Source organism: Ornithorhynchus anatinus, chromosome 1 (genome assembly GCF_004115215.2).
Source record: "Ornithorhynchus anatinus isolate Pmale09 chromosome 1, mOrnAna1.pri.v4, whole genome shotgun sequence".
In the NCBI taxonomy this organism is placed as follows: domain Eukaryota; kingdom Metazoa; phylum Chordata; class Mammalia; order Monotremata; family Ornithorhynchidae; genus Ornithorhynchus; species Ornithorhynchus anatinus.
In genome coordinates, this window is record NC_041728.1 from 100,207,550 (window position 1) to 100,228,769 (window position 21,220).

General features: G+C 48.2%; 1 protein-coding gene across 3 annotated transcripts in view; it reads left to right on the plus strand.

Moving 5' to 3' along the window:
• The first annotated feature begins 1,193 nt into the window (after positions 1–1,193).
• DAW1 (dynein assembly factor with WD repeats 1) overlaps positions 1,194–21,220 on the plus strand; it is a 60,235-nt gene continuing 40,208 nt past the window's right edge. For 2 of the 3 annotated variants that reach the window (XM_029076381.2, XM_039912484.1), the window contains exon 1: positions 9,855–9,969. In XM_029076381.2, coding sequence (XP_028932214.2) covers positions 9,855–9,969 — 115 coding nt within the window. Of the gene's footprint in view, positions 1,418–9,854; positions 9,970–21,220 lie in introns of those variants that run through there. The other variant, XM_029076377.2, reaches the window with a different exon arrangement.

Sequence of the window (21,220 nt, forward strand, 5' to 3'; positions counted from 1 at the left end):
AAGGTGGCTCAGAGCAGGAGGTGGAAAGAAAATCTCCCGTTTTGAAATAATTCAAAGTGGAATGGACAATCCAGTGTTTACTCTTTCACCATGCTCCATTCTAGACTATTCATTTGTTTCTTCCTTCCTTTCTTCCTTTAGGGCCTGCTTGAAAATGCAATCAGCCACAGATAAATCCCCACTGCTCCTCAAGAGAGCCCAGTCAACTTTTATTGTTTTTCACTTTGCTTTTGTGTAATTAATCTCCATTCTGAGGTAGTACTTGCTCCCGATTATCCCAAGACCAAAGAGTTTGGACTAGGTCAGAAATGTGTTCATCCCTGCTCAACAGCTGGGGGCCTTATGCTTTCCCACCAAGGGTTACCATGACAGCCCTGACCCTTCGATTCCCATGAAGGAGGTCAGTTCTGACTAGCCTCGAACTCCTTCCATACCACTTCTGTATTATTACTGCCTGGGTACTCCCACCTGCACTGACTTCCTTTGCTGATTTTCAGAAGAGAAACTCATCATCAGTGGCGTCGACTTGCAGCTGGGGACTTGGAAGCTGAAATTGATTCAGCTCCAGCTGCAAGCCCCTCTGTCACCAAGCTTATTGTTGCGGCAGGCCTGGCCCCAGTTTCATTTATTTTTTTGCTCTGGTATTTAAGCACTTATTAGGGGCTACGCACTGGCCTCCACTAAGTGTGTTGTTGCAGCAATCTTAGTCCCAATCTCATTTTTTAAAATGGTATTTAAGTGCTTACTATATGAAAGGCACTTTAAGAAGCCCTGGGGGTACATACAAGCTAATCAGGTTGGACACAGTCCACATCCCAGAGGACTTACAGTCTTAACCCCCATTTTACAGATAAGATAACTGAGGCCCAGAGAAGCAAAGTGACTTGTCCAAAGTCTCACAGCAGGCAAGTGGTAGGGCTGGGATTAGATCCTAGGTCTTATGACTCCTAGATGCTTGCTTTATCCACTAGGCCATACCGCTTTCTTGGTACAGGCAATTAAAAAAATTACAAAGCTACTGACTCCAAATCAGATATTTCACAAGCAATTGCTATATCAAGTCTGCACAGAGTCTGTTCAGAAGCACTGCAGGCAGGTCAGACTCATCAGCTGCTCTCAGCCTGGGTGTAATTCATAAAGGACAGCTGGGCCCAACATGGCGAGGAGCAACCTGAAGCAAAGTCAACATCTCCACTCTCATCCAATGCCCTGGTTCCTGCACCTCTTCTGGGATGATGGGAATGTTGTGAGAACTGCTTTTTGGGAGGCATCTCTGCATTGTGACCCCTCAACAACATCTTAGAAGCCCCTTTAATGTGGAGCAAAGAGTCAGGCTGCCAGCCTAATGAGTTGGAGGGAGGTGTATTTTCCTTCCTCTTGCCCTGGCTGGCTGCTTCTCCAAAGGAAGATGAAATGGGTGAGTGTGGGGCCTTTTCCACCTGTTTTCCCTTTCCCTGGGGTCCTTCCTCATGCCAGCCCTATACTCGTTTTATATATTTAGGTCTACCCTTGATTTATGTCTCAGAACTTTCTGTCAGAGTCTTCTGAGTATTCCCTTGCTGGTTCTGTCTCTTGTTTTGTTTTTCAATTTAGAGAATGGTTCTGGATTTAGAACTTTCTGCCAGAGTCTTCTGAGTGTTCCCTGGTGGAGTCTATCTGTGTCCTGTTGAATTATTCATTTTAGAGAATGGTTCTGGATAGTTCTTCTCACCAATTTAATTTCCCTTTATTGCATTTAACTTACAATGTATTAATAATTGGCAGCTTTAAATTAATCAGTAGTATTTGAATGCTTACTGGGTGCAGAGCACTGTACTAAGTACTTGGGGAAAGTACAGTAGAATTGGTAGATATGATCCCTACCCACAAGGAGCTTACAGTCTACAGTCAGAAATAATAATAATAATGATGGTATTTAAATGCTTACTATGTTCCAGGCACTGTACTAAGTGCCGAGGTGGATACAAGCAAATCAGGTTGGACACAGTCCCTGTACCTCATGGGGTTCACAGTCTTAATCCAACAGTTGGGTTTTCTCATGAATGTGTATATGTACACTGTATGTGTCTAGTTCTCAGTCTTTGAAGATGACCCTGCTAATGGGGAAATCTTAACTGGGAAACCGTGACTCAAAAGTCATGGTCGGGAACAGCACGGCCTAGTAGATAGACCTCTGGCCTGGCAGCCAGAAAGACCTGGGTTCCAATCCTACTCTGCCACTTGTCTGCTGAGTGACCTTGGGCAATTCACTTCTCTGTGCTTCAGTTCCCTCATCTGTAAAATGGAGATTAAGACTGAGCCCCACGTGGGACATGGACTGTGTCCAACCTGATAAACTTGTATCTACCTCAGAGCTCAGTACAGTGCCTGGCACATAGGAAATGCTTAACAGATACCATAAAAAATAAAGAGAATGATCCTTAAGGATTTATTCATACCCTGTCTCATGTTATGGCCTGTTTCCCCAACTCTGACTCTTTATGGTAAGGCGAGGGGGATGTCACTGGAGGTCCAGTGAGTACAGAATCCTGCTCCTTGTAAGATGTAAGTATTATGTGCCAAGCACTGTATTTAAAAACTGGGATACATACAAGGTAATCAAGGTGGATCCAAACCCTGTCTTATGTGGAATATGTTAGGGTAATAGGAAGTAGTCTTGCAGTTTTGTTGCTGGCAAAGTAAGGGCTAATTCTATTCCGTGATACATCACAGCCTCTTTCAGAGGAAATATGAAACTGGGAGGAATTTTTTACTATTTAATTGTGGAAGAGCACACGCTACAAAAGCAATATGTGGGTGAACTAGAAAGTGTTTTCTTTTTGGAAGAACATATTTAAAATATTTGCAGATGAGAGGATGATAATAATTATAGTATTTAAGTGCCTACTATGTGCCAAGCATTGTTCTAAGTGCTGAGGAAGATAGAAGATAGTGTGGACACAGTCCCTGTCTCACATAGGGCTTACAGTCTTAACCCTCATTTTACAGATGAGGTAACCGAGGCCCAGAGAAGTGAAATGACTTGCCCAAAGTCACACAACAGACATGTGGTGGTGCTGGAATTAGAACCTATGACCTTCTGACTCCCAAGCCTGTATTCTATCCACTAAGCCACACTGTTTCTCCAGTCAGTCAAGAGTGTGGTTTTTCTTCAAGCCAACTATGGAATGAAGATAGCTCAACATAAAAATACACTGAGTTAATAAAACTTTCTTTTTCATTGCTTTCCATGTACCAAAATGCCACATTAAATCATCATGCCTGATGATAAAGAAAGGCATGACTGCTTGTGTAACACCGGTGTAATTGGTCCAAATGATTTCACTGTAGAGGAAATGATTATTCGGTTAGACTGCGAGAAATATCAATTCCTTCTAATCATACCTCTCTCCCAAACCTCCTTCTGCCTTTCCCTCAGTCATCAATTAACAATATTTTCTGACTGCTTACTGTGTGCAGAGCATTATACTAAACACTTGTACAATACAAATTGGGTAGACACTTGCTGAAATGTACTTTCAAGGGCTTAGTACAGTGCTCTGCACACAGTAAGCACTCAATAAATACGATTGAATGAATGTATTAATTGAATGAAGGAACAGTGCCTGCCCACTATGAGTTTATAGTCTAGAGGGGGAGAGATACATCAATCAATGGTATTTATTGAGCACTTACTATGGACGGAGCACTGTACTGAGCACTCTTTAATGGCATTTGTAAAGCACTTACTATAGGCTAGGTGCAGTACTAAATTCGGATGTAGATACAAGCTAATCAGGTTGGACACAGTCCATGTCCCACATGGGGCTCTCAGAACGAATCCCCATTTTACAGATGAGGTAATGGGCACAGAGAATCTAAGTGACTTGCCCAAGATCACACAGCAGACAAGTGGCAGACCTCGGATAAGAACGCAGGTCTTTCTGACTCCCAGGCCCATGTTCTATCCACTAGGCCATGCTGTTTCTCGATCTGTGCTGTTACTGTGGCCTGGAAATCCTTCCTTTCCTAAATACATTAGACTACGTTCGATATCTTCGAAGCACTTGATAGTCATCATACCTTCAGCTCCACAGCATTTAGGATTAAATCTGTAATTTGTCTGTCTCTCTCTAGTCTGTAAGATCTTTGGGGGCAGGAAGCCTATCTGCCAACTCCATTGTACTCTCCCAAGTGCTTAGTACAGTGCTCTGCACACAGTAAGAGCTCATAAATATTGATTGAATTGTCTTACCATATGGTTTGATCATAAGAATAGACTTTTGCTGCACTGATGAGTTTGTCCCATGCAGGATATATTTTTAAACTTCTCTCTTGGTATCCCTTTCTTCTTCACAAGCCCATTCCTTTATTCTCTATTTCCATCTTTCCTAGCTGTATCTCAAAAAGAGATCTCCTGCATTCTCCCCAAATCCACCCCTACCATCTATGCATCCAAGACCATCCCATCACACCTTATCAAAGCACTTGCCCCGTCTCTTCTTCCCTCCCTGACCACCATCTTCAACTGTTGGCTCTCCAGCGGCTTTTTCCCCACTGCTTTCAAACATGCTTTTGTCTCCCCATCCTAAAAAATCCCTCCCTTGACCCCGTGCCTCCCTCCAGTTATTCCTCTCCAAACTCCTTGAGCGAGTTGTCTGCACCTGCTGTCTCTAGCTCCTCCCCTCCAATTCCCTCCTTGATTTCCGTCCCCTTCACTCCACAGAAGCTGCCCTCTCAAAAGGTCACCAGTGATCTCCTTCTTGCCAGATCCAACAGCTTCTACTCCATCCTAATCCTCTTTGACCTCTCAGCTGCCTTTGACATTGTCAATCACCCCCTTCTCCTGCAAACATTATCCAACCTCAGCTTCACTGACACTTTCCTCTCTTGGTTCTTCCCCTTTCTCTCTGGCTGCTCATTCTCAGTCTCTTTCGTGGCCTCCTCTTATGCCTCCCATCCCCTAACTGTGGGAGTCAGTAAAGATTCAGTTCTGGGTCCCCTTCTATTCTCCATCTACACCCACTCCCTTGGAGAACTCATTCACTCCCATGACTTCAACTACCATCTTTATGTGGATGGTTCCAAATCTGTAACTCCAGCCCTGATCTCTCTCCTTCTCTGTGGTCTTGCAATTTCCTCCTATCTTCAAGACCTCTCTACTCGTATGTCCCGCTGACACCTCAAACCTAACGTGTCCAAAGCAGAACACCTCATTTTCCCACCCATATTCTGTCCTCCCGCTGACTTTCCTCTCACTGTAGACAGCACCGCCGCACTTTCAATCTCACAAGCCCATAACCTTGGCATTATCCTCAATTCATCTTTTTCATTCGATCTGTTACTAAATCCCTGTCGGTTCAACCTTCAAAACACTGCTAAAATCTGCCCTTTCCTCTCCATCCAAACTGCGACCCCTTTAATCCAAGCACTTATCCTATCCCCCCTTTATACTGTATAGCCTCCTTGTTGACTTCCATCCCCACTCATTCAATTCATTCAATAGTATTTATTGAGCTCTTACTATGTGCAGAGCACTGTACTAAGCACTTGGAATGAACAAGTCGGCAACAGATAGAGACAGTCCCTGCCGTTTGACGGGCTTACGGTCTAATCGGGGGAGACGGACAGACAAGAACAATGGCAGTAAATAGAGTCAAGGGGAAGAACATCTCGTAAAAACAATGGTCCATACTTCATTCTGTCTTCTGGATTATTTTTCTCCAAAAAAACATTGGGGCCATGTTTCCCTCTCCTCAAGAACCTCCACTGGCTGTCCACCCACCTCCGCATCTGTCACCCGTCGCCGGGGGCGGGTTCGTTCAGAATCGGTGCGGCGAGAGAGAGGCTGGGGACGGAAAACTTGAGTTTTGTATAAAATTTATTCTGCGGAGCGAATTGAATTATATGGTTATTTAGATGCAACAAATCAATTTTCTCTTTTGGGAGGAATATGGTGTTAGAGCATCCCTATTGGGAGGAATATACTTGTATGCTACTCTTGCATGGCAGAACACCCGGGCCCACCCAGGTGGAACCCAATTACGATTTACTTGCACGCGGTGAGGCGGCTGGCTTCCATCATGTGCGCGCCCACTCAGGAGGAATCCACTTATGCGTTAAACCCATTTATGCGTTACCCACTTATGGTGAGGCGGCTAGCTCCCACCATGTTCACGTCCCACTCGGGAGGAATCCACGTAGCTGTCAAATCCACTTATGTGCTACTTGCACTTGGTGAGGCGGCTCGCTCCCACCACGTTCACGTCCCATTCGGGAGGCATCCGCTTAGACGTTAATTCCACTTATGTGTTACTCGTACTTGGTGAGGCGACTAGCTCCCACCATGATCACGTCCCATTCGGGAGGCATCCGCTTAGGCATCAAATCCACTTAAACGTTACACGCCCATGGCGAGGCGTCTGGTTTCCAACCCCACGAGCGTTCAGCAGGACACTCACCCATCCCACGGCTCCTCACTCGGTGCAGGCAGGGCGGCCTTCTCACGCTCTGGACAGAGGCGACCTGCAGCCGGCTGCTGCAAGTCCCGTCCCTCTGCCCAGAAAGTTAGAGGCGGCGGGTATTTATCACCTGTGCTCTTAGGCCATTCCAGCTTCTGGCCTCAGTTTATCCAATCTCTGCCCTCCCCCCTTCTCCATACCTAATTTGATTGGCACGGGGGAGAGGGGCACCTTCTATATTCCCAGTTTGGGCTGTCAGTCTGGTGGTTTTGGTTGTGGGGACGGTATCCCACCCTCACTTCTGAGTTCTGCCCGCTGGCTCAGGAGGACACGAGATAGCATTTGACCTGAAGACGGTCGGTACCCCAGAGTCACCTTGGGACGGCATCAAACAGAAACTCCTTGCCATCGGCTTTAAAGCACACTCCATCGCTTTGCCCCCTCCTACTTCACCTCGCTACTTTCCTACTACAACCCAGCCCGCACGCTTTGCTCCTCTAATGCCAGCCTAGTCGCCGTACCCTCATCTCATTCAATAGTATTTATTGAGCGCTTACTATGTGCAGAGCACTGTACTAAGCGCTAGGAATGGACCAATCGGCAACAGATAGAGACGATCCCTGCCCACTGACGGGCTCACAGTCTAATCGGGGGAGACGGACAGACAAGAACAATGGCGATAAATAGAGTCGAGGGGAAGAACATCTCATTAAAACAATAGCAAATAAATAGAATCAGGGTGATGTACGTCTCATTAAACAAAATAAATAGGGTGATGATCTCGTCGCTGACCCCTCACCCACCTCCTCCCTTGGGCCCAGAACACCCTCCCTCTTCAAATCTGAGAGACAATGACTCTCCCTACCTTCAAAGCCTTTTTGAAGGCACATCTCCTCCAAGAGGCCTTCCCCGAGTCCTCATTTTATCTTCCACTCCCTTCTACGTCGCCCTTGTACTTGCATTTGCTCCCTTTATTCACCCCTCCCTCGGCCCCGCAGCGCTCACGTACCTATCCGTAATTTATTTATATTAACGTCTCTCTCCCCTTCTAGGCTGTAAGCCAGTCGTGGGCAGGGAACACGTTTACCATCTCTATTATATTGTACTCTCCCAAGAACTTTCTTGGCCCTCTTCTGTTCTCCATTTACACTCACTCCCTCGGTGAACTCATCCGCTCTCACGGCTTTGACTACCATCTCTACGCAGATGACACGCAGATCTACATCTCCGCCCCTGTCCTCTCCCCCTCCCTTCGGGCTCGCATCTCCTCCCGCCTCCGGGACGTCGCCACCTGGATGTCGGCCCGCCACCTAAAACTCGACATGAGCGAGACTGAGCTCCTCATCTTCCCTCCCAAACCCGGTCCTCTCCCAGACTTCTCTATCACCGTGGATGGCACGACCATCCTTCCCGTCTCTCGGGCCCGCGATCTCGGTGTCGTCCTTGACTCGTCTCTCTCGTTCACCCCACACATCCTATCCGTTACCAAGATCTGCCGGTTTCACCTCTACAATATCTCCAAGATCCGCCCTTTCCTCTCCACCCAGACGGCTACCTTACTATTACGGGCTCTCGTTCTATCCCGGCTAGACTACTGTGTCGGCCTTCTCTCTGACCTCCCTTCCTCCTCTCTCGCCCCGCTCCGGTCTATTCTTCACTCCGCTGCCCGGCTCATCTTCCCGCAGAAACGATCTGGGCATGTCACTCCCCTTCTTAAACAACTCCAGTGGTTGCCTATCGACCTCCGCTCCAAACAAAAACTCCTCACTCTAGGCTTCGAGGCTCTCCATCACCTTGCCCCTTCCTACCTCTCCTCCCTTCTCTCTTTCTACCGCCCACCCCGCACGCTCCGCTCCTCTGCCGCCCACCTCCTCGCCGTCCCTCGGTCTCGCCCATCCCGCCGTCGACCCCTGGGTCACGTCCTCCCGCGGTCCTGGAACGCCCTCCCTCCTCACCTCCGCCAAACTGATTCTCTTCCCCTCTTCAAAACCCTACTTAAAACTCACCTCCTCCAAGAGGCATTCCCAGACTGAGCTCCTCTTCCCCCTCTACTCCCTCTGCCATCCCCCCTTTACCTCTCCGCAGCTAAAGCCTCATTTTCCCCTTTTCCCTCTGCTCCTCCACCTCTCCCTTCCCATCCCCACAGCACTGTACTCGTCCGCTCGACTGTATATATTTTCGTTACCCTATTTATTTTGTTAATGAATTGTACATCGCCTTGATTCTATTTAGTTGCCATCGTTTTTACGAGATGTTCTTCCCCTTGACGCTGTTTAGTGCCATTGTTCTTGTCTGTCCGTCTCCCCCGATTAGACCGTAAGCCCGTCAAACGGCAGGGGCTGTCACTATCTGTTGCCGACTTGTTCATTCCAAGCGCTTAGTCCAGTGCTCTGCACATAGAAAGCGCTCAATAAATACTATTGAATGAATGAATGAGTGACCGGGAAAGGCAACCAATGGAAGCAGCATGATGGAGTGGATCGAACCCGGGACTGGGAGCCATGAGATCAAGGATTCCGATCCCATCTCCGCCACACGTCTGCCGTGTGTGACCTCGGGCAAATTACTTCCCTCCTCTGTGTCTCAGTTACCTCATCTGTAAAGTGGGGATTAAGACTGTGAGCCCTAGTGGGACAGAGGAGGGAACTGAGGCCCAGCTGTGTCCAATCCGAGTCCGTTGTAATAATAATAATGGTATTTAAGCGCTTACTAAGTACAAAGCACTGTTATAATAATAATGGTATTTGTTAAGTGCTTACTATGTACAAAGTTCTGTTCTCAGCGCCGGGGGCTGGGGGAGGGGGACCCAAGGTGATCAGGTTGTCCCATGTGAAGCTCACCGTCTTCATCCCCATTTTCCAAATGAGGTCACTGAGGTGCAGAGAAGTGAAGTGATTTGCCCCACTTCTCTGGGCCTCAGTTCCCTCCTCTGGAAAATGGGGATGAAGACTGTGCACCTCACGTGGGACAACCTGATGACCCTGTATCTCCCCCAGTGCTTAGAACAGTGCTCTGCCCATAGTAAGTGCTTAACAAATACCAACTTTATTATTGTTATTATTAACAAATGCCATCATCAATATTAATGAGGACCGTGGGCCAGTCACTTCACTTCTCTGGGCCTCAGTTCCCTCCTCTGGAAAATGGGGATGAAGACTGTAAGCCTCACGTGGGACAACCTGATGACCCTGCATCTCCCCCAGCGCTTAGAGCAGTGCTCCGCGCATGGTGAGCGCTTAACAAATACCAGCATTATTATTATTATTATTAACAAAATGACATCATTATTATTAATGAGGTCGTGGTGGGCCAGAGGCCCGGCCGCGGAGGATGCCGGGAGCGGGGGAGGGGCCTGCACTACCGCAGGCGGCCGCCGGGGGGCGATTGGCTAGCGGGGCCCAGGGACCGGGGATGATGGACAGATTTCCGCGCCTGCGCGCCAGCCGGCCGGTTTCCATGGTTACCGCATCCTTCGCCCGGCTCCCAGATATGAAACTCAAACGGCTGCTGCTCCGTTACTACCCGCCAGGTACCGGCCCGGACCTAAGGAGGGGACCCACCGCAGGGCCGGGGGAGAGGAAGAGGCAGAGAAAAATGGGTTGGGGGAGTTGGGGAGGAAAGGGAGGATACAGCGTAGAGGCTTAGGGATGGGAAGGAGGAGAAAAGGGGCAGGGAGAAGCAGTGGGCCATAGGAGAATGGGGGATCATCATCATCATCAACGCTTACTATGTGCCAGGCACTGTGCTACTACTAATAATGATGATGGCACTTGTTAAGCGCTTTACTATGTGCCAGGCGCTGTAAAAATAATGATGATGATGGTATTAAGTGCTTACTATGTGCCAGGCACTGTAATAATAAGGATGATGATGGTATTTCTCAAGCGCTTACTAGGTGCCAGGCACGGTGATAATAAAAATGATGGTGGTATTTCTTAAGCGCTTACTATGTGGCAAACACTGTAATAATAAAAATGACGGTGGTGCCTGTTAAGCGCTTACTATGTGCCAGGCACTGTAATAATAAAAATGACGGTGGTGTCTGTTAAGCGCTTACTATGTGCCAGGCACTGTAATAATAAAAATGACGGTGGTGTCTGTTAAGCGCTTACTATGTGCCAGGCACTGTAATAATAAAAATGATGATGGTATTTCTTAAGCGCTTACTATGTGCCAAGAAGCATGGCTCAGTGGAAAGAGCACGGGCTTTGGAGTCAGAGGTCATGGGTCCGAATCCCGGCTCCGCCACTTGTCAGCTGTGTGACTGTGGGCGAGTCACTTCACTTCTCTGAGCCTCAGTTCCCTCATCTGTAAAATGGGGATTAAGACTGTGAGCCCCATGTGGGACAACCTGATTCCCTTGTGTCTACCCCAGTGCTTAGAACAGTGCTCTGCACATAGTAAGCGCTTAGCAAATACCAACATTATTATTATTATTATTATTACTGTAATAATAATGATGATGGTATTGCTTAAGTGCTTACTATGTGCCAGGCACTGTAATAATAATGATGATGATAGTACTTAAGCACTTACTATGTGCCAGGCACTGTAATAATAAAAATGATGGTGGTACTTGTTAAGCGCTTACTATGTGCCAGGCACTGTAATAATAAAAACGATGGTGGTACTTGTTAAGCGCTTACTATGTGCCAGGCACTGTAATAATAATGATGATGATAGTACTTAAGCGCTTAAAATGTGCCAGGCACTGTAATAATAATAATGATGATAGTATTTAAGTGCTTACTATGTTCTAGGCCCTGTAATGATAATAATGATGATGGTATTTAAGCGCTTACTTTGTGCCAGGCACTGTAATGATAATAATAACGATGATGGTATTTGTTAAGCACTTATTATATACCAGGCACTGTAATAATAATAATGACGGTGGTATTCGTTAAATGCTTACTCTGTGCCAGGCACTGTACTACTAATAATGATGATGGTATTTAAGCGCTTATTATGTGCCAGACATGGTAATAATGATGATGGTATTTGCTAAGTGCTTACTGTGTCCCAGGCACTGTAATAATAATAATGATAATAATAATAATGTTGGTATTTGTTAAGCGCTGACTGTGTGCCAAGCACTGTTCTATGTGCTGGGGGAGATACAGGGAAATCAGGTTGTCCCACATGGGGCTCACAGTCTTAATCCCCATTTTCCAGATGAAAAAGCTGAGGCCCAGAGAAATTAAGTGGCTGACCCAAGGTCGCACAGCAGACAAGTGGCGGAGCTGGGGTTAGAACCCATGACCTTTTGACTCCCAAGCCCATGCTCTATCCACTGTGCCATGCTGCTTCTCAAAAAAATGTTGGCATTTGTTAAGCGCTTACTATATGCCAAGCACTGTTCTAAGAGCTGGGTTAGATATAAGGTAATGAGGTCGTCCCACTTGGGGCTCACAGTCTTAATCCCCATTTTACAGATGAGGTCACTGAGGCAAAGAGAAGTGAGGTGGCTTGCCCAAGGTCACACAGCAGACAAGTGGAGGAGCAGGGATTCGAACCCACGTCCTCTGGCTCCGAAGCCCGGCCTCTTTCCGCTAAGCTGCACTGCTTCTCTGGGATGGTGACTGTGAGCCCCACATGGGTCAGGGACTGATTGTATTCATTTGCTCGTAACCACCGCAGTGCTTAGTACAGGGTGTGGTACGTAGTAAGCACTTAACGAGTACCATTATTATTATGGAGAAAATAATAATAATAATGTTGGTATTTGTTAAGCGCTTACCATGTGCCGAGCACTGTTCTAAGCGCTGGGGTAGTCACAGGGGAATCACGTTGTCCCACGTGGGGCTCACAGTCTTAATCCCCATTTTACAGATGAGGGAACTGAGGCACAGAGAAGTTAAGTGACTTGCCCACAGTCACACAGCCGACAAGGTCATTCATTCATTCAATAGTATTTATTGAGCGCTTACTATGTGCAGAGCACTGTACTAAGCGCTTGGGATGAACACAGAGCTGGGATTCGAACTCATGAGCCCTGACTCCAAAGCCCGTGCTCTTTCCACTGAGCCACGCTGTTGAGACCTGGGTTCTAATTCTGCCTCTGGCACCCTTTCACCTCCCCTCAGCTGAGCCCCCTTTCCCTCTGCTCCTCCCCCTCTCCCTTCCCCTCCCCTCAGCACTGTGCTCATTTGTACAGATTTTTATTACCCTATTTATTTTGTACACCCCCTTGATTCTATTTATCGTGATTATGTTGTCTTGTTTTTGTCGGTCTGTCTCCCCGGATCAGACTGTGAGCCCGTCGATGGGCAGGGATTGTCTCTATCTAATAATAATAATAATGTTGGTATTGGTTAAGCGCTTACTATGTGCCGAGCAGTGTTCTAAGCGCCGGGGTAGACACAGGGGAATCAGGTTGTCCCACGTGGGGCTCACAGTCTTCATCCCCATTTTACAGATGAGGTCACTGAGGCCCAGAGAAGTGAAGTGACTTGCCCGCAGTCCCCCAGCTGACAAGTGGCCGAGCCGGGATTCGAACCCATGACCTCTGACTCCAAAGCCCGTGCTCTTTCCACTGAGCCACACTGCTTATGTATCTATCTGTTGCTGAATTGTCCATCCCAAGCGCTTAGTACAGTGCTGTGCTCATAGTAGCCGCTCAATAAATACTATTGAATACAGGGACATATATATGGTATTTGTTAAGGGTTGACTCAAGTCACTTCTCAGTGCCTCAGTTTTCTCACCTGTTCGATGGGGATTAAATACCGGTCCTCCTTTCCTCCCACTTTGCAATGGGAGCCCCGTGTGGGACGAGGACTGCGTCTGATCTGATGGTACTCATTACACAGGTGGGCACGTAGTAAACGCTAAACAAATAGAGCTATGATAATGATGATTTTTTTATTATTATGGAAGAGGGGCAAATCGCGGCAGGGGGAGTCTTCAACTAGTTTGCCGTCTCTCTCCCTCCACAGTGGAAAGAGCCCAGACCTGGGAATCAGAGGTCATGGGTTCGAGTGTCGGCTCCGCCGCTTGTCAGCCGTGTGACTGTAGGCAAGTCACTTCACTTCTCTGGGCCTCAGCGACCTCATCTGTAAAATGGGGATTAAGACCGGGAGCCCCACGTGGGACAAGCTGATTCCCCTGCGTCTCCCCCGGCGCTTAGAACAGTGCTCGGCACAGAGTAAGCGCTTAACAGATACCAACATTATTAGATCCTCCAGTTACTTCATAACTCTGAACTAGGGTCTGACCCAAAGTACAAGAATCGGATTTTTCGAATTGCATATCGGGAAAGGAAAGAGGAGACGTCCCCAGGGGAAGGGAGCAGCCCCATATTAGAGAGGGAAAAGAGCGAGGAAAGGCAGAGCACGCGACAGGGACACCACAGACGCTGACAGGCCCAACTGATCTTCACGCAAAAACAGCGTCTGTGCAGAAAGTGCTAAATTCAATCCCCTTTGGAAAGGTTCTGGCCGCAGCAGCAAATGGAGAGAAGGGGAGCGAGCCAGCGGAGTCGTCCTCACTGCCGCCCTGACTGACCTTCGGCTCCTGGTCAGTTATTGAGGATCAATCAGTCTGATTTATTGAGCACTTACCGTGGGCAGAGGACTCGATTTAGCGATTGGGAGAGTAGGATACAGTAGATTTGGCCGACGTGCTCTCTGCCCATTAAGGAACTTACAGTCTAGAGGAAGAGACGGAAATTGGAGAAACGGCAAGACCTAGTGGAAAGAGCATGGGCCCGGGAGTCAGAGGACCTGGGTTCTAATTCTGACCCTGCCACTTAACTGCTGTGTGACCTTGAGCAAGTCACTTAACTTCTCTGTGCCTCGGTTTTTTCATCTGAAAATGGGGATTAGGACTGTGAGGCCTTTGTGGGATAGGGACTTTGTCCAATCTGATGATCTTGTGACTACCCCAGTGCACAGTACAGTGCCTAGTAGATAGTAAGCACTTAAATATTATAAAAAATTACAGATAGGGAGAATGACAGAGAATAAGGTTGTGTGCATATGTGATGTGGGGCTGGAGCTGGGGCGGCTTTCAGGTGCTTAAGGTGTACGGATTCAAGTGCATAGGTGATATGCTTCTCTGTGCCTCAGTTACCTCATCTGTAAAATGGGGATTAAGACTGGGAGCCTCACGTGGGACAACCTGATGACCCTGTATCTCCCCCAGCGCTTAGAACAGTTGCTCTGCACATAGTAAGCGCTTAACAAATACCAACATTATTATTATTATTATATCGAAGAGGGGGTGAATAGGGGAAATGAGAGTTTAGTCAGGGAAGGCCTCTTGGAGGAGATGTGATTTTTCTTTTCGAAGGAGAGTTTGAAGGTGGGGAGAGTGGGGGTCAGTTGGGGAAGCAGCGTGGCTCAGTGGAAAGAGCCTGGGCTTCGGAGTCGGAGGTCATGGGTTCGATTCCCGGATCTGCCGTTTGCCAGCTGTGTGACTTTGGGCAAGTCACTTAACTTCTCTGTGCCTCAGATACCTCATCTGTAAAATGGGGATTAAAACTGTGAGCCCCACGTGGGACAATCTGATCACCCTGTATCCCTCCAGCGCTTAGAACGGTGCTTTGCACATAGTAAGCGCTTAACAAATACCGCCATTATTATTATTATTATTATTATTATTAAAGGGGAAGAGAGTTCCAGGTCAATGGAGGACACGGGCAAGCGGTCAACAGTGAGACAGACCAGATGCAGGTGACGGGAGTAGGTTGGCATGAGAGGAGCAAAGCGTGCGAGTCGGGTTGGAGGAGGAGATCAGCGAGGTGAGGTAGGAGGGAGAGAGCTGATTGCGGGCCTTGATGCTGATGGTAAGGAGTTTCTCTTTGTTGTGGAGTTGGATGGGCAACCACGGGGAGATTTTTGAGGAGTGGGGAGATGTGGATGGAACACTGGTGGTTTTTTCTTTTTAAGAAAAATGATCCAGGTGGTAGAGTAATGTTGGTATTTGTTCAGCGCCTACTATGTGCCGAGCACTGTTCTAAGCGCGGGGGTAGATAAAGGGTAATCAGGTTGTCCCACGTGAGGCTCACAGTCTTCATCCCCATTTTACAGAGGAGGGAACTGAGGCACAAAGAAGTTAAGTGACTTCCCCACAGTCACACAGCTGACAAGTGGCAGAGCCGGGAATCAATGAAGTAAGGACTGGAGAGGGGAGAGACAGGAGGCAGGGAGGTCAGCGAGGAGGTGATGTAGTGGTCAAGGTGGCATATGATAAGTACTTGGATCAGTTGGGCAGATTCTAAAGATGATGTGAAAGTAGAACTGCCAGGATTTAGTAACAGACTGAATATGGGTGTTCTGTCCTGCTACCGGAGTCATTCATTCATTCAATAGTATCTATTGAGCGCTTACTATGTGCAGAGCACTGGACTAAGTGCTTGGAATGTACAATTCGGCAACAGAGACAATCCCTGCCCACTGACGGGCTTACAGTCTAACTGGGGGAGACACAGACAAAAACAATAGCAATAAATAGAATCGAGGGGATGTACAGCTCATTAACAAAATAAATAGGGGAATAAAAATCCATACAAAGGAGCGGATGAGCACAGTGCTGAGGGGAGGGGAAGGGAGAGGGGGAGGAGCAGAGGGAAAGGGGGGGGGGAAAGGGGGCTTAGCTGAGGGGAGGTGAAGGGGTAGAGGGGGAGCAGAGGGCAAAGGGGAAGCTCAGTCTGGGAAGGCCTCTCGGAGGAGGTGAGCTCTCAGTAGGAGTCGGTTCCTTAGGAAGTTCTGGCAGGATACTGCACCATTAGTGATCGTAATTCCAGTCTGGAATGGGGACAGTGCTCCTGCTGAAGGGGGGAAAGGAACTGCCTCACCCATTTCTCTCCAATTCTGCACCCAGTAAGCACTTGATAAATTTGATTTGATTTTGATTTTTTCACCACGACTCCCTTCCAGGCTGTGGCCATGGGTGAAATGAGAAGGAATGAGTGAGAAGCAGCATGGCCTAATGGTTAGAGCATGGACCTGGGTTCTAATCGTGGCTCAGTGGAAAGAGCCCGGGCTTGGGAGCCAGAGGTCATGGGTTCGAATCCCAGCTCTGTCACTTGTCAGCTGGGTGACTGTGGGCAAGTCACTTCACTTCTCTGTGCCTCAGTTCCCTCATCTGTACAATGGGGATTAACTGTGAGCCTCACGTGGGATGACCTGATGACCCTGTATCTCCCCCAGCGCTTAGAACAGTGCTCTGCACATAGTAAGCGCTTAACGAATACCAACATTATTAATCATGGCTCCAACACTTGTCTGAGGCATGACCTTGGGCAGGATCATTTATTCATTTCATGGTATTTATTGAGTGCTTAGTATGTGCAGAGCACTGTATTTAGAGAAGCAGTGTGGCTCAGGGGATAGAGCCCGGGCTTGGGAGTCAGAGGTCATGGGTTCGAATCCAAGCTCTGCCACTTGGCAGCTGGGTGACTGTGGGCAAGTCACTTCACTTCTCTGGGCCTCAGTTCCCTCATCTGTAAAATGGAGATTAACTGTGAGCCTCACGTGGGACAACCTGATGACCCTGTATCTCCCCCAGCGCTTAGAACAGTGCTCGGCACATAGTAAGTGCTTAACAAATACCAACATTGTTCTTATTAGCACTTGGGAGAGTACTCTGTTGGCAGACACATTCCCTGCCCACAGTGAGTTTACAGTCTAGAGGGGGAAAAGTCATTAAAAATTAGGTGGAGGAGCATGAGAAGCACCATGGCCTAGTGGAAAGAGCAAAGGCCTGGGAGTCGGGGACATGAGTTCTAATCTCGGCTCTGCCACGTGTCTTCTGTGTGATCTTGGGCAAATCACTTCACTTCTCTGTGCCTCAGTTACTTCATCTGCAAATTGGGGATGAAGACTGTGAGCCCCAGGTGGGACATGGATCTACCTTAGTATTTAGTACATCGCGCAGCACATAGTAAGCGCTTAACAAATACCATAAAAAAAAGTCGAAGTAGGTGGGTAAGCTGGGGCCGAAATTCAGCTTTCCCTAGATGTTCGCTGCTGCCTGTCCCCTGGTGTCTTTTTTTTTTATGGTATTTTAAATGCTGGTTAGATATAAACTAATCAAGTTTGAAAAAGTCTCTGTCCCATGTGGGGTTCACCATCTTAATCCCCATTATACAGATGAGGTAACTGAGACACAGAGAAGTGAAGCGACTTACCCAAGGTCACACAGCAGACACGTGGCAAAGCCGGGATTAGAACCCAGGTCATTCTGACTGCCTTGAATTCGGAGTTTACTCTCTCCATGACCATGGGGGGGTGGGTCACTCCTCGGAAGGCAGTAGTGGGGAAGCCGGGGGGTGGAAGCGCTTAGTACAGTGCTCAAGCGCTCAGTGCAGTGCTCGGCGCACAGTAACGCTCAGTAAATACGGCTGGACGAATGAATCTAAGAACTGCTGGAATCTCAGTCCCTTCCACTTCGGTGGAGGAGGGGAGAGGGGTATCTGTGTGGGGGTTTGTTGTGTGGGGAGGGGGTGATGTGCGTAAGCACACATGCGCAGCACTGGCTGATGAAGCCTGTGTGTCGTTCGTATCGAGCACTTACCGTGCGCAGAGCACTGTCCTAGGCGCTCGGGAGAGTACGATATAGCAGTGTAGCGGACGCATTCCCTGCCCACAACGAGCTTACTGTCTTGTGTGACCAACAACCTCTTCTGCATCGTTTTAAGCTTGCTCCTCACACAGGCCGTGAAGCTGTTTTCATTTCTCCCATTGGACTTCTTGGAAGTCTGAGCTCCAAGACATTAACCCCAGTTCTGATAAGCAGCGTGGCTCAGGGGAAAGAGTCCGGGCTTGGGAGTCAGAGGTCACGGGTTCGAATCCCGGCTCTGCCCCTTGTCAGCTGGGGGACTGGGGACAAGTCACTTCACTTCTCTGGGCCTCAGTTCCCGCATCTGTAAAATGGGGATGAAGACTGTGAGCCTCACGTGGGACAACCTGATTACCCTGTATCTATCCCAGCGCTCTGCACATAGTAAGCGCTCAACAAATACCAACATTATTATTATTATTATTATTAACTGGATACCAGGCTGTCCTGTTTACTTCTGCGACCTTTCCCGGTGGTCTCCTGCTGCTGCTCTGGTCCCCGTCGCGGCCGTCAGCTGCATTTATTGAGCTGTTTCTGTGGGCGTAGGCGCTTGGGAACGTAGAACTAAAAGACACGGGCCCTGCCCTGTCCATATGTCTTTGCCACTTTGCCACATTTTTCTTCCCAGCATCTTTAAAATGTTTTTTCCACCTTTTGTACGCTTTCTGCAATTCACGTCACTGTAGAAGCAGCGTGGTATAGTGGCTAGGGCACGGGCCTGGGAAAGTCATGGGTTCTAGTCCTGGTTCGGCCACTTGTCTGCTGTGTGACCTTGGGCAAGTCACTTCCCTTCCCTGGGCCTCAGTTACCTCATCTGTAAAATGGGCATTGAGACTGTGAGCCCCGTGTGGGCCCGAGACTGTCTCCAGCTGGATTTGCTGGGCTTCAAGACTGTGAGTCCGTTGTTGGGTGCGATTGTGTCTATCTGTTGCCAAATTGTACATTCCAAACAGTTAGTACAGTGCTCTGCTCACAGTAAAAACGCTCAATAAATACCACTGAATGAATGAACATAGTAAGCGCTTAGCAAATACCGCAATTGTTTTTATTATTATTATAGAATGATTGCTTCGATAGTCTGTCGTCTATTCATCCTTTGGCTTTGAGACACTCAAACAGGTCTCCCCCATTTATATGTCCTTGTTCCACTCTCATTATCAGTGCCTAATAGAGTGCCTGGTGCATAGTAAGCGCTTAATTATTGTTGTTGTTGTTGTTACTATTATTATAACCCAACTCCCATACTTAGCTCTTTTAACAGCTTCTTACTAACTGTGCTTTAATCTCTCTTGTCTTCTACTCTTGACTCATGCTCTCCTGCCTGCCCGGATCTCAATCAATCCATGGTATTTATTGAGCGCTTATTCATTCAATTGCATTTATTGAGCACTTATTGTGTGTAGAGGACTGTACTAAGCGCTTGGGAAGTTCATTTCAGCAACAGAGACAATCCCTGTCCACAGCGGGCTGTGTGCAGAGCACTATACTACGCACTTGGGAGAGTCCAGTAAATCAGGATTCCTCCTTCATCTCTGCTAGACCACCACCCTCTCCATTGTCAAAGCTCTATGAAAATCATATCCCGTCCAGAAAGCTTTTCCTAATAAATCTCTCATTTTTTTCCAGGGGGTATTTAAAGGAAGCAGCATAGTGTAGTGGATAGAGCACAGGCCTGGGAGTCGGAAGGTCGTGGGTTCTAATTCCGTCTCTGCCACTTGTCTGCTGTGTGACCTTGAGCAAGTCACTTCACTTCTCTGGGCCTCAAGTACCTCATCTGGAAAACGGGCATTGAGACTGTGAGCTCCATTTGGGACAGGGACTGTCTCCAATCCATTTTGCTTGTATTCACCCCAGCTCTTTGTACAGTGCCTGGCACATAGTAAGTGCTTAAGAAACACCACAATTATTATTATTATTGAGCACTTACTGGGCTTGGGAGAATAGAGTAAAAAATAAATAAACTGTGGTATTTAAGCGCTTACTATGTGCAACGCACTGTTCTAAGCACTGCGGGATACAAGGTGATCAGGTTGTCCCACGTGGGGCTCACAGTTTTAATCCCCATTTGACAGATGAGGTAATTGAGGCGCAGAGAAGTCAAGTGACTTGCCCAAGGTCACGCAGCTGACTAGCGGCGGAGCTGGGATTAGAACCCGTGACCTCTGACTCCCAAGCCCGGGCTCTTTCCATTGAGCCACGCTGCTACATTCCTTGTCTGCAAGGATATCATAGTCTAGAAGGGGAGACTGACATTAATATAAATTATGGATCTGTACTTAAGTGTCATAGGCAGGGAATGTGTCTGCTAATTCTGTTGCATTGTACTCTCCTAAGCATTTAGTATAGTGTTGTGCACGTAGTAAACTCTCAATACATACCACTGATTGACTGGGAAGTGTTGCGGGGAGAGGGGGGAGGATATCAAAGGCTTAAAGGGAACTGATCCTTGAGGGTAGGGCGTCATATGTAGAGATCTACACCAGCAGTTCTCTGGTGCTCTGTGCAGCAAGAAACCCTAGAAGCCAGTCACTCTAGAAGCAGCATTGTGTAGTGGTTAGGAAAGGAGCCTGGGAGTCAGAAGGTCATGGGTTCTAGTTCTGATTCTGCCATTAGTCTGCTGTGTGACCTCGGGCAAGTCACTTGACTTCCCTGGGCCTCAGCTACCTGAGCTCCTCATCTTCCCTCCCAAGCCCGGTCCTCTCCCAGACTTCCCTATCACCGTGGATGGTACGACCATCCTTCCCGTCTCTCGGGCCCGCGACCTCGGTGTCATCTTTGACTCGGCTCTCTCGTTCACCCCACGCATCCGATCCGTTACCGAGACCTGCCGGTCTCACCTTTACAATATCGCCAAGATCCGCCCTTTCCTCTCCATCCAAACGGCTACCTTACTGTTACGGGCTCTCGTTATATCCCGGCTAGACTACTGTGTCGGCCTTCTCTCTGACCTCCCTTCCTCCTCTCTCTCCCCGCTCCGGTCTATTCTTCACTCCGCTGCCCGGCTCATCTTCCCGCAGAATCGTTCTGGGCACGTCACTCCCCTTCTTAAACACTTCCAGTGGTTGCCTATCGACCTCCGCTCCAAACAAAAACTCCTCACTCTAGGCTTCGAGGCTCTCCGTCACCTTGCCCCTTCCTACCTCTTCTCCCTTCTCTCTTTCTACCGCCCACCCCGCACGCTCCGCTCCTCTGCCGCCTACCTCCTCGCCGTCCCT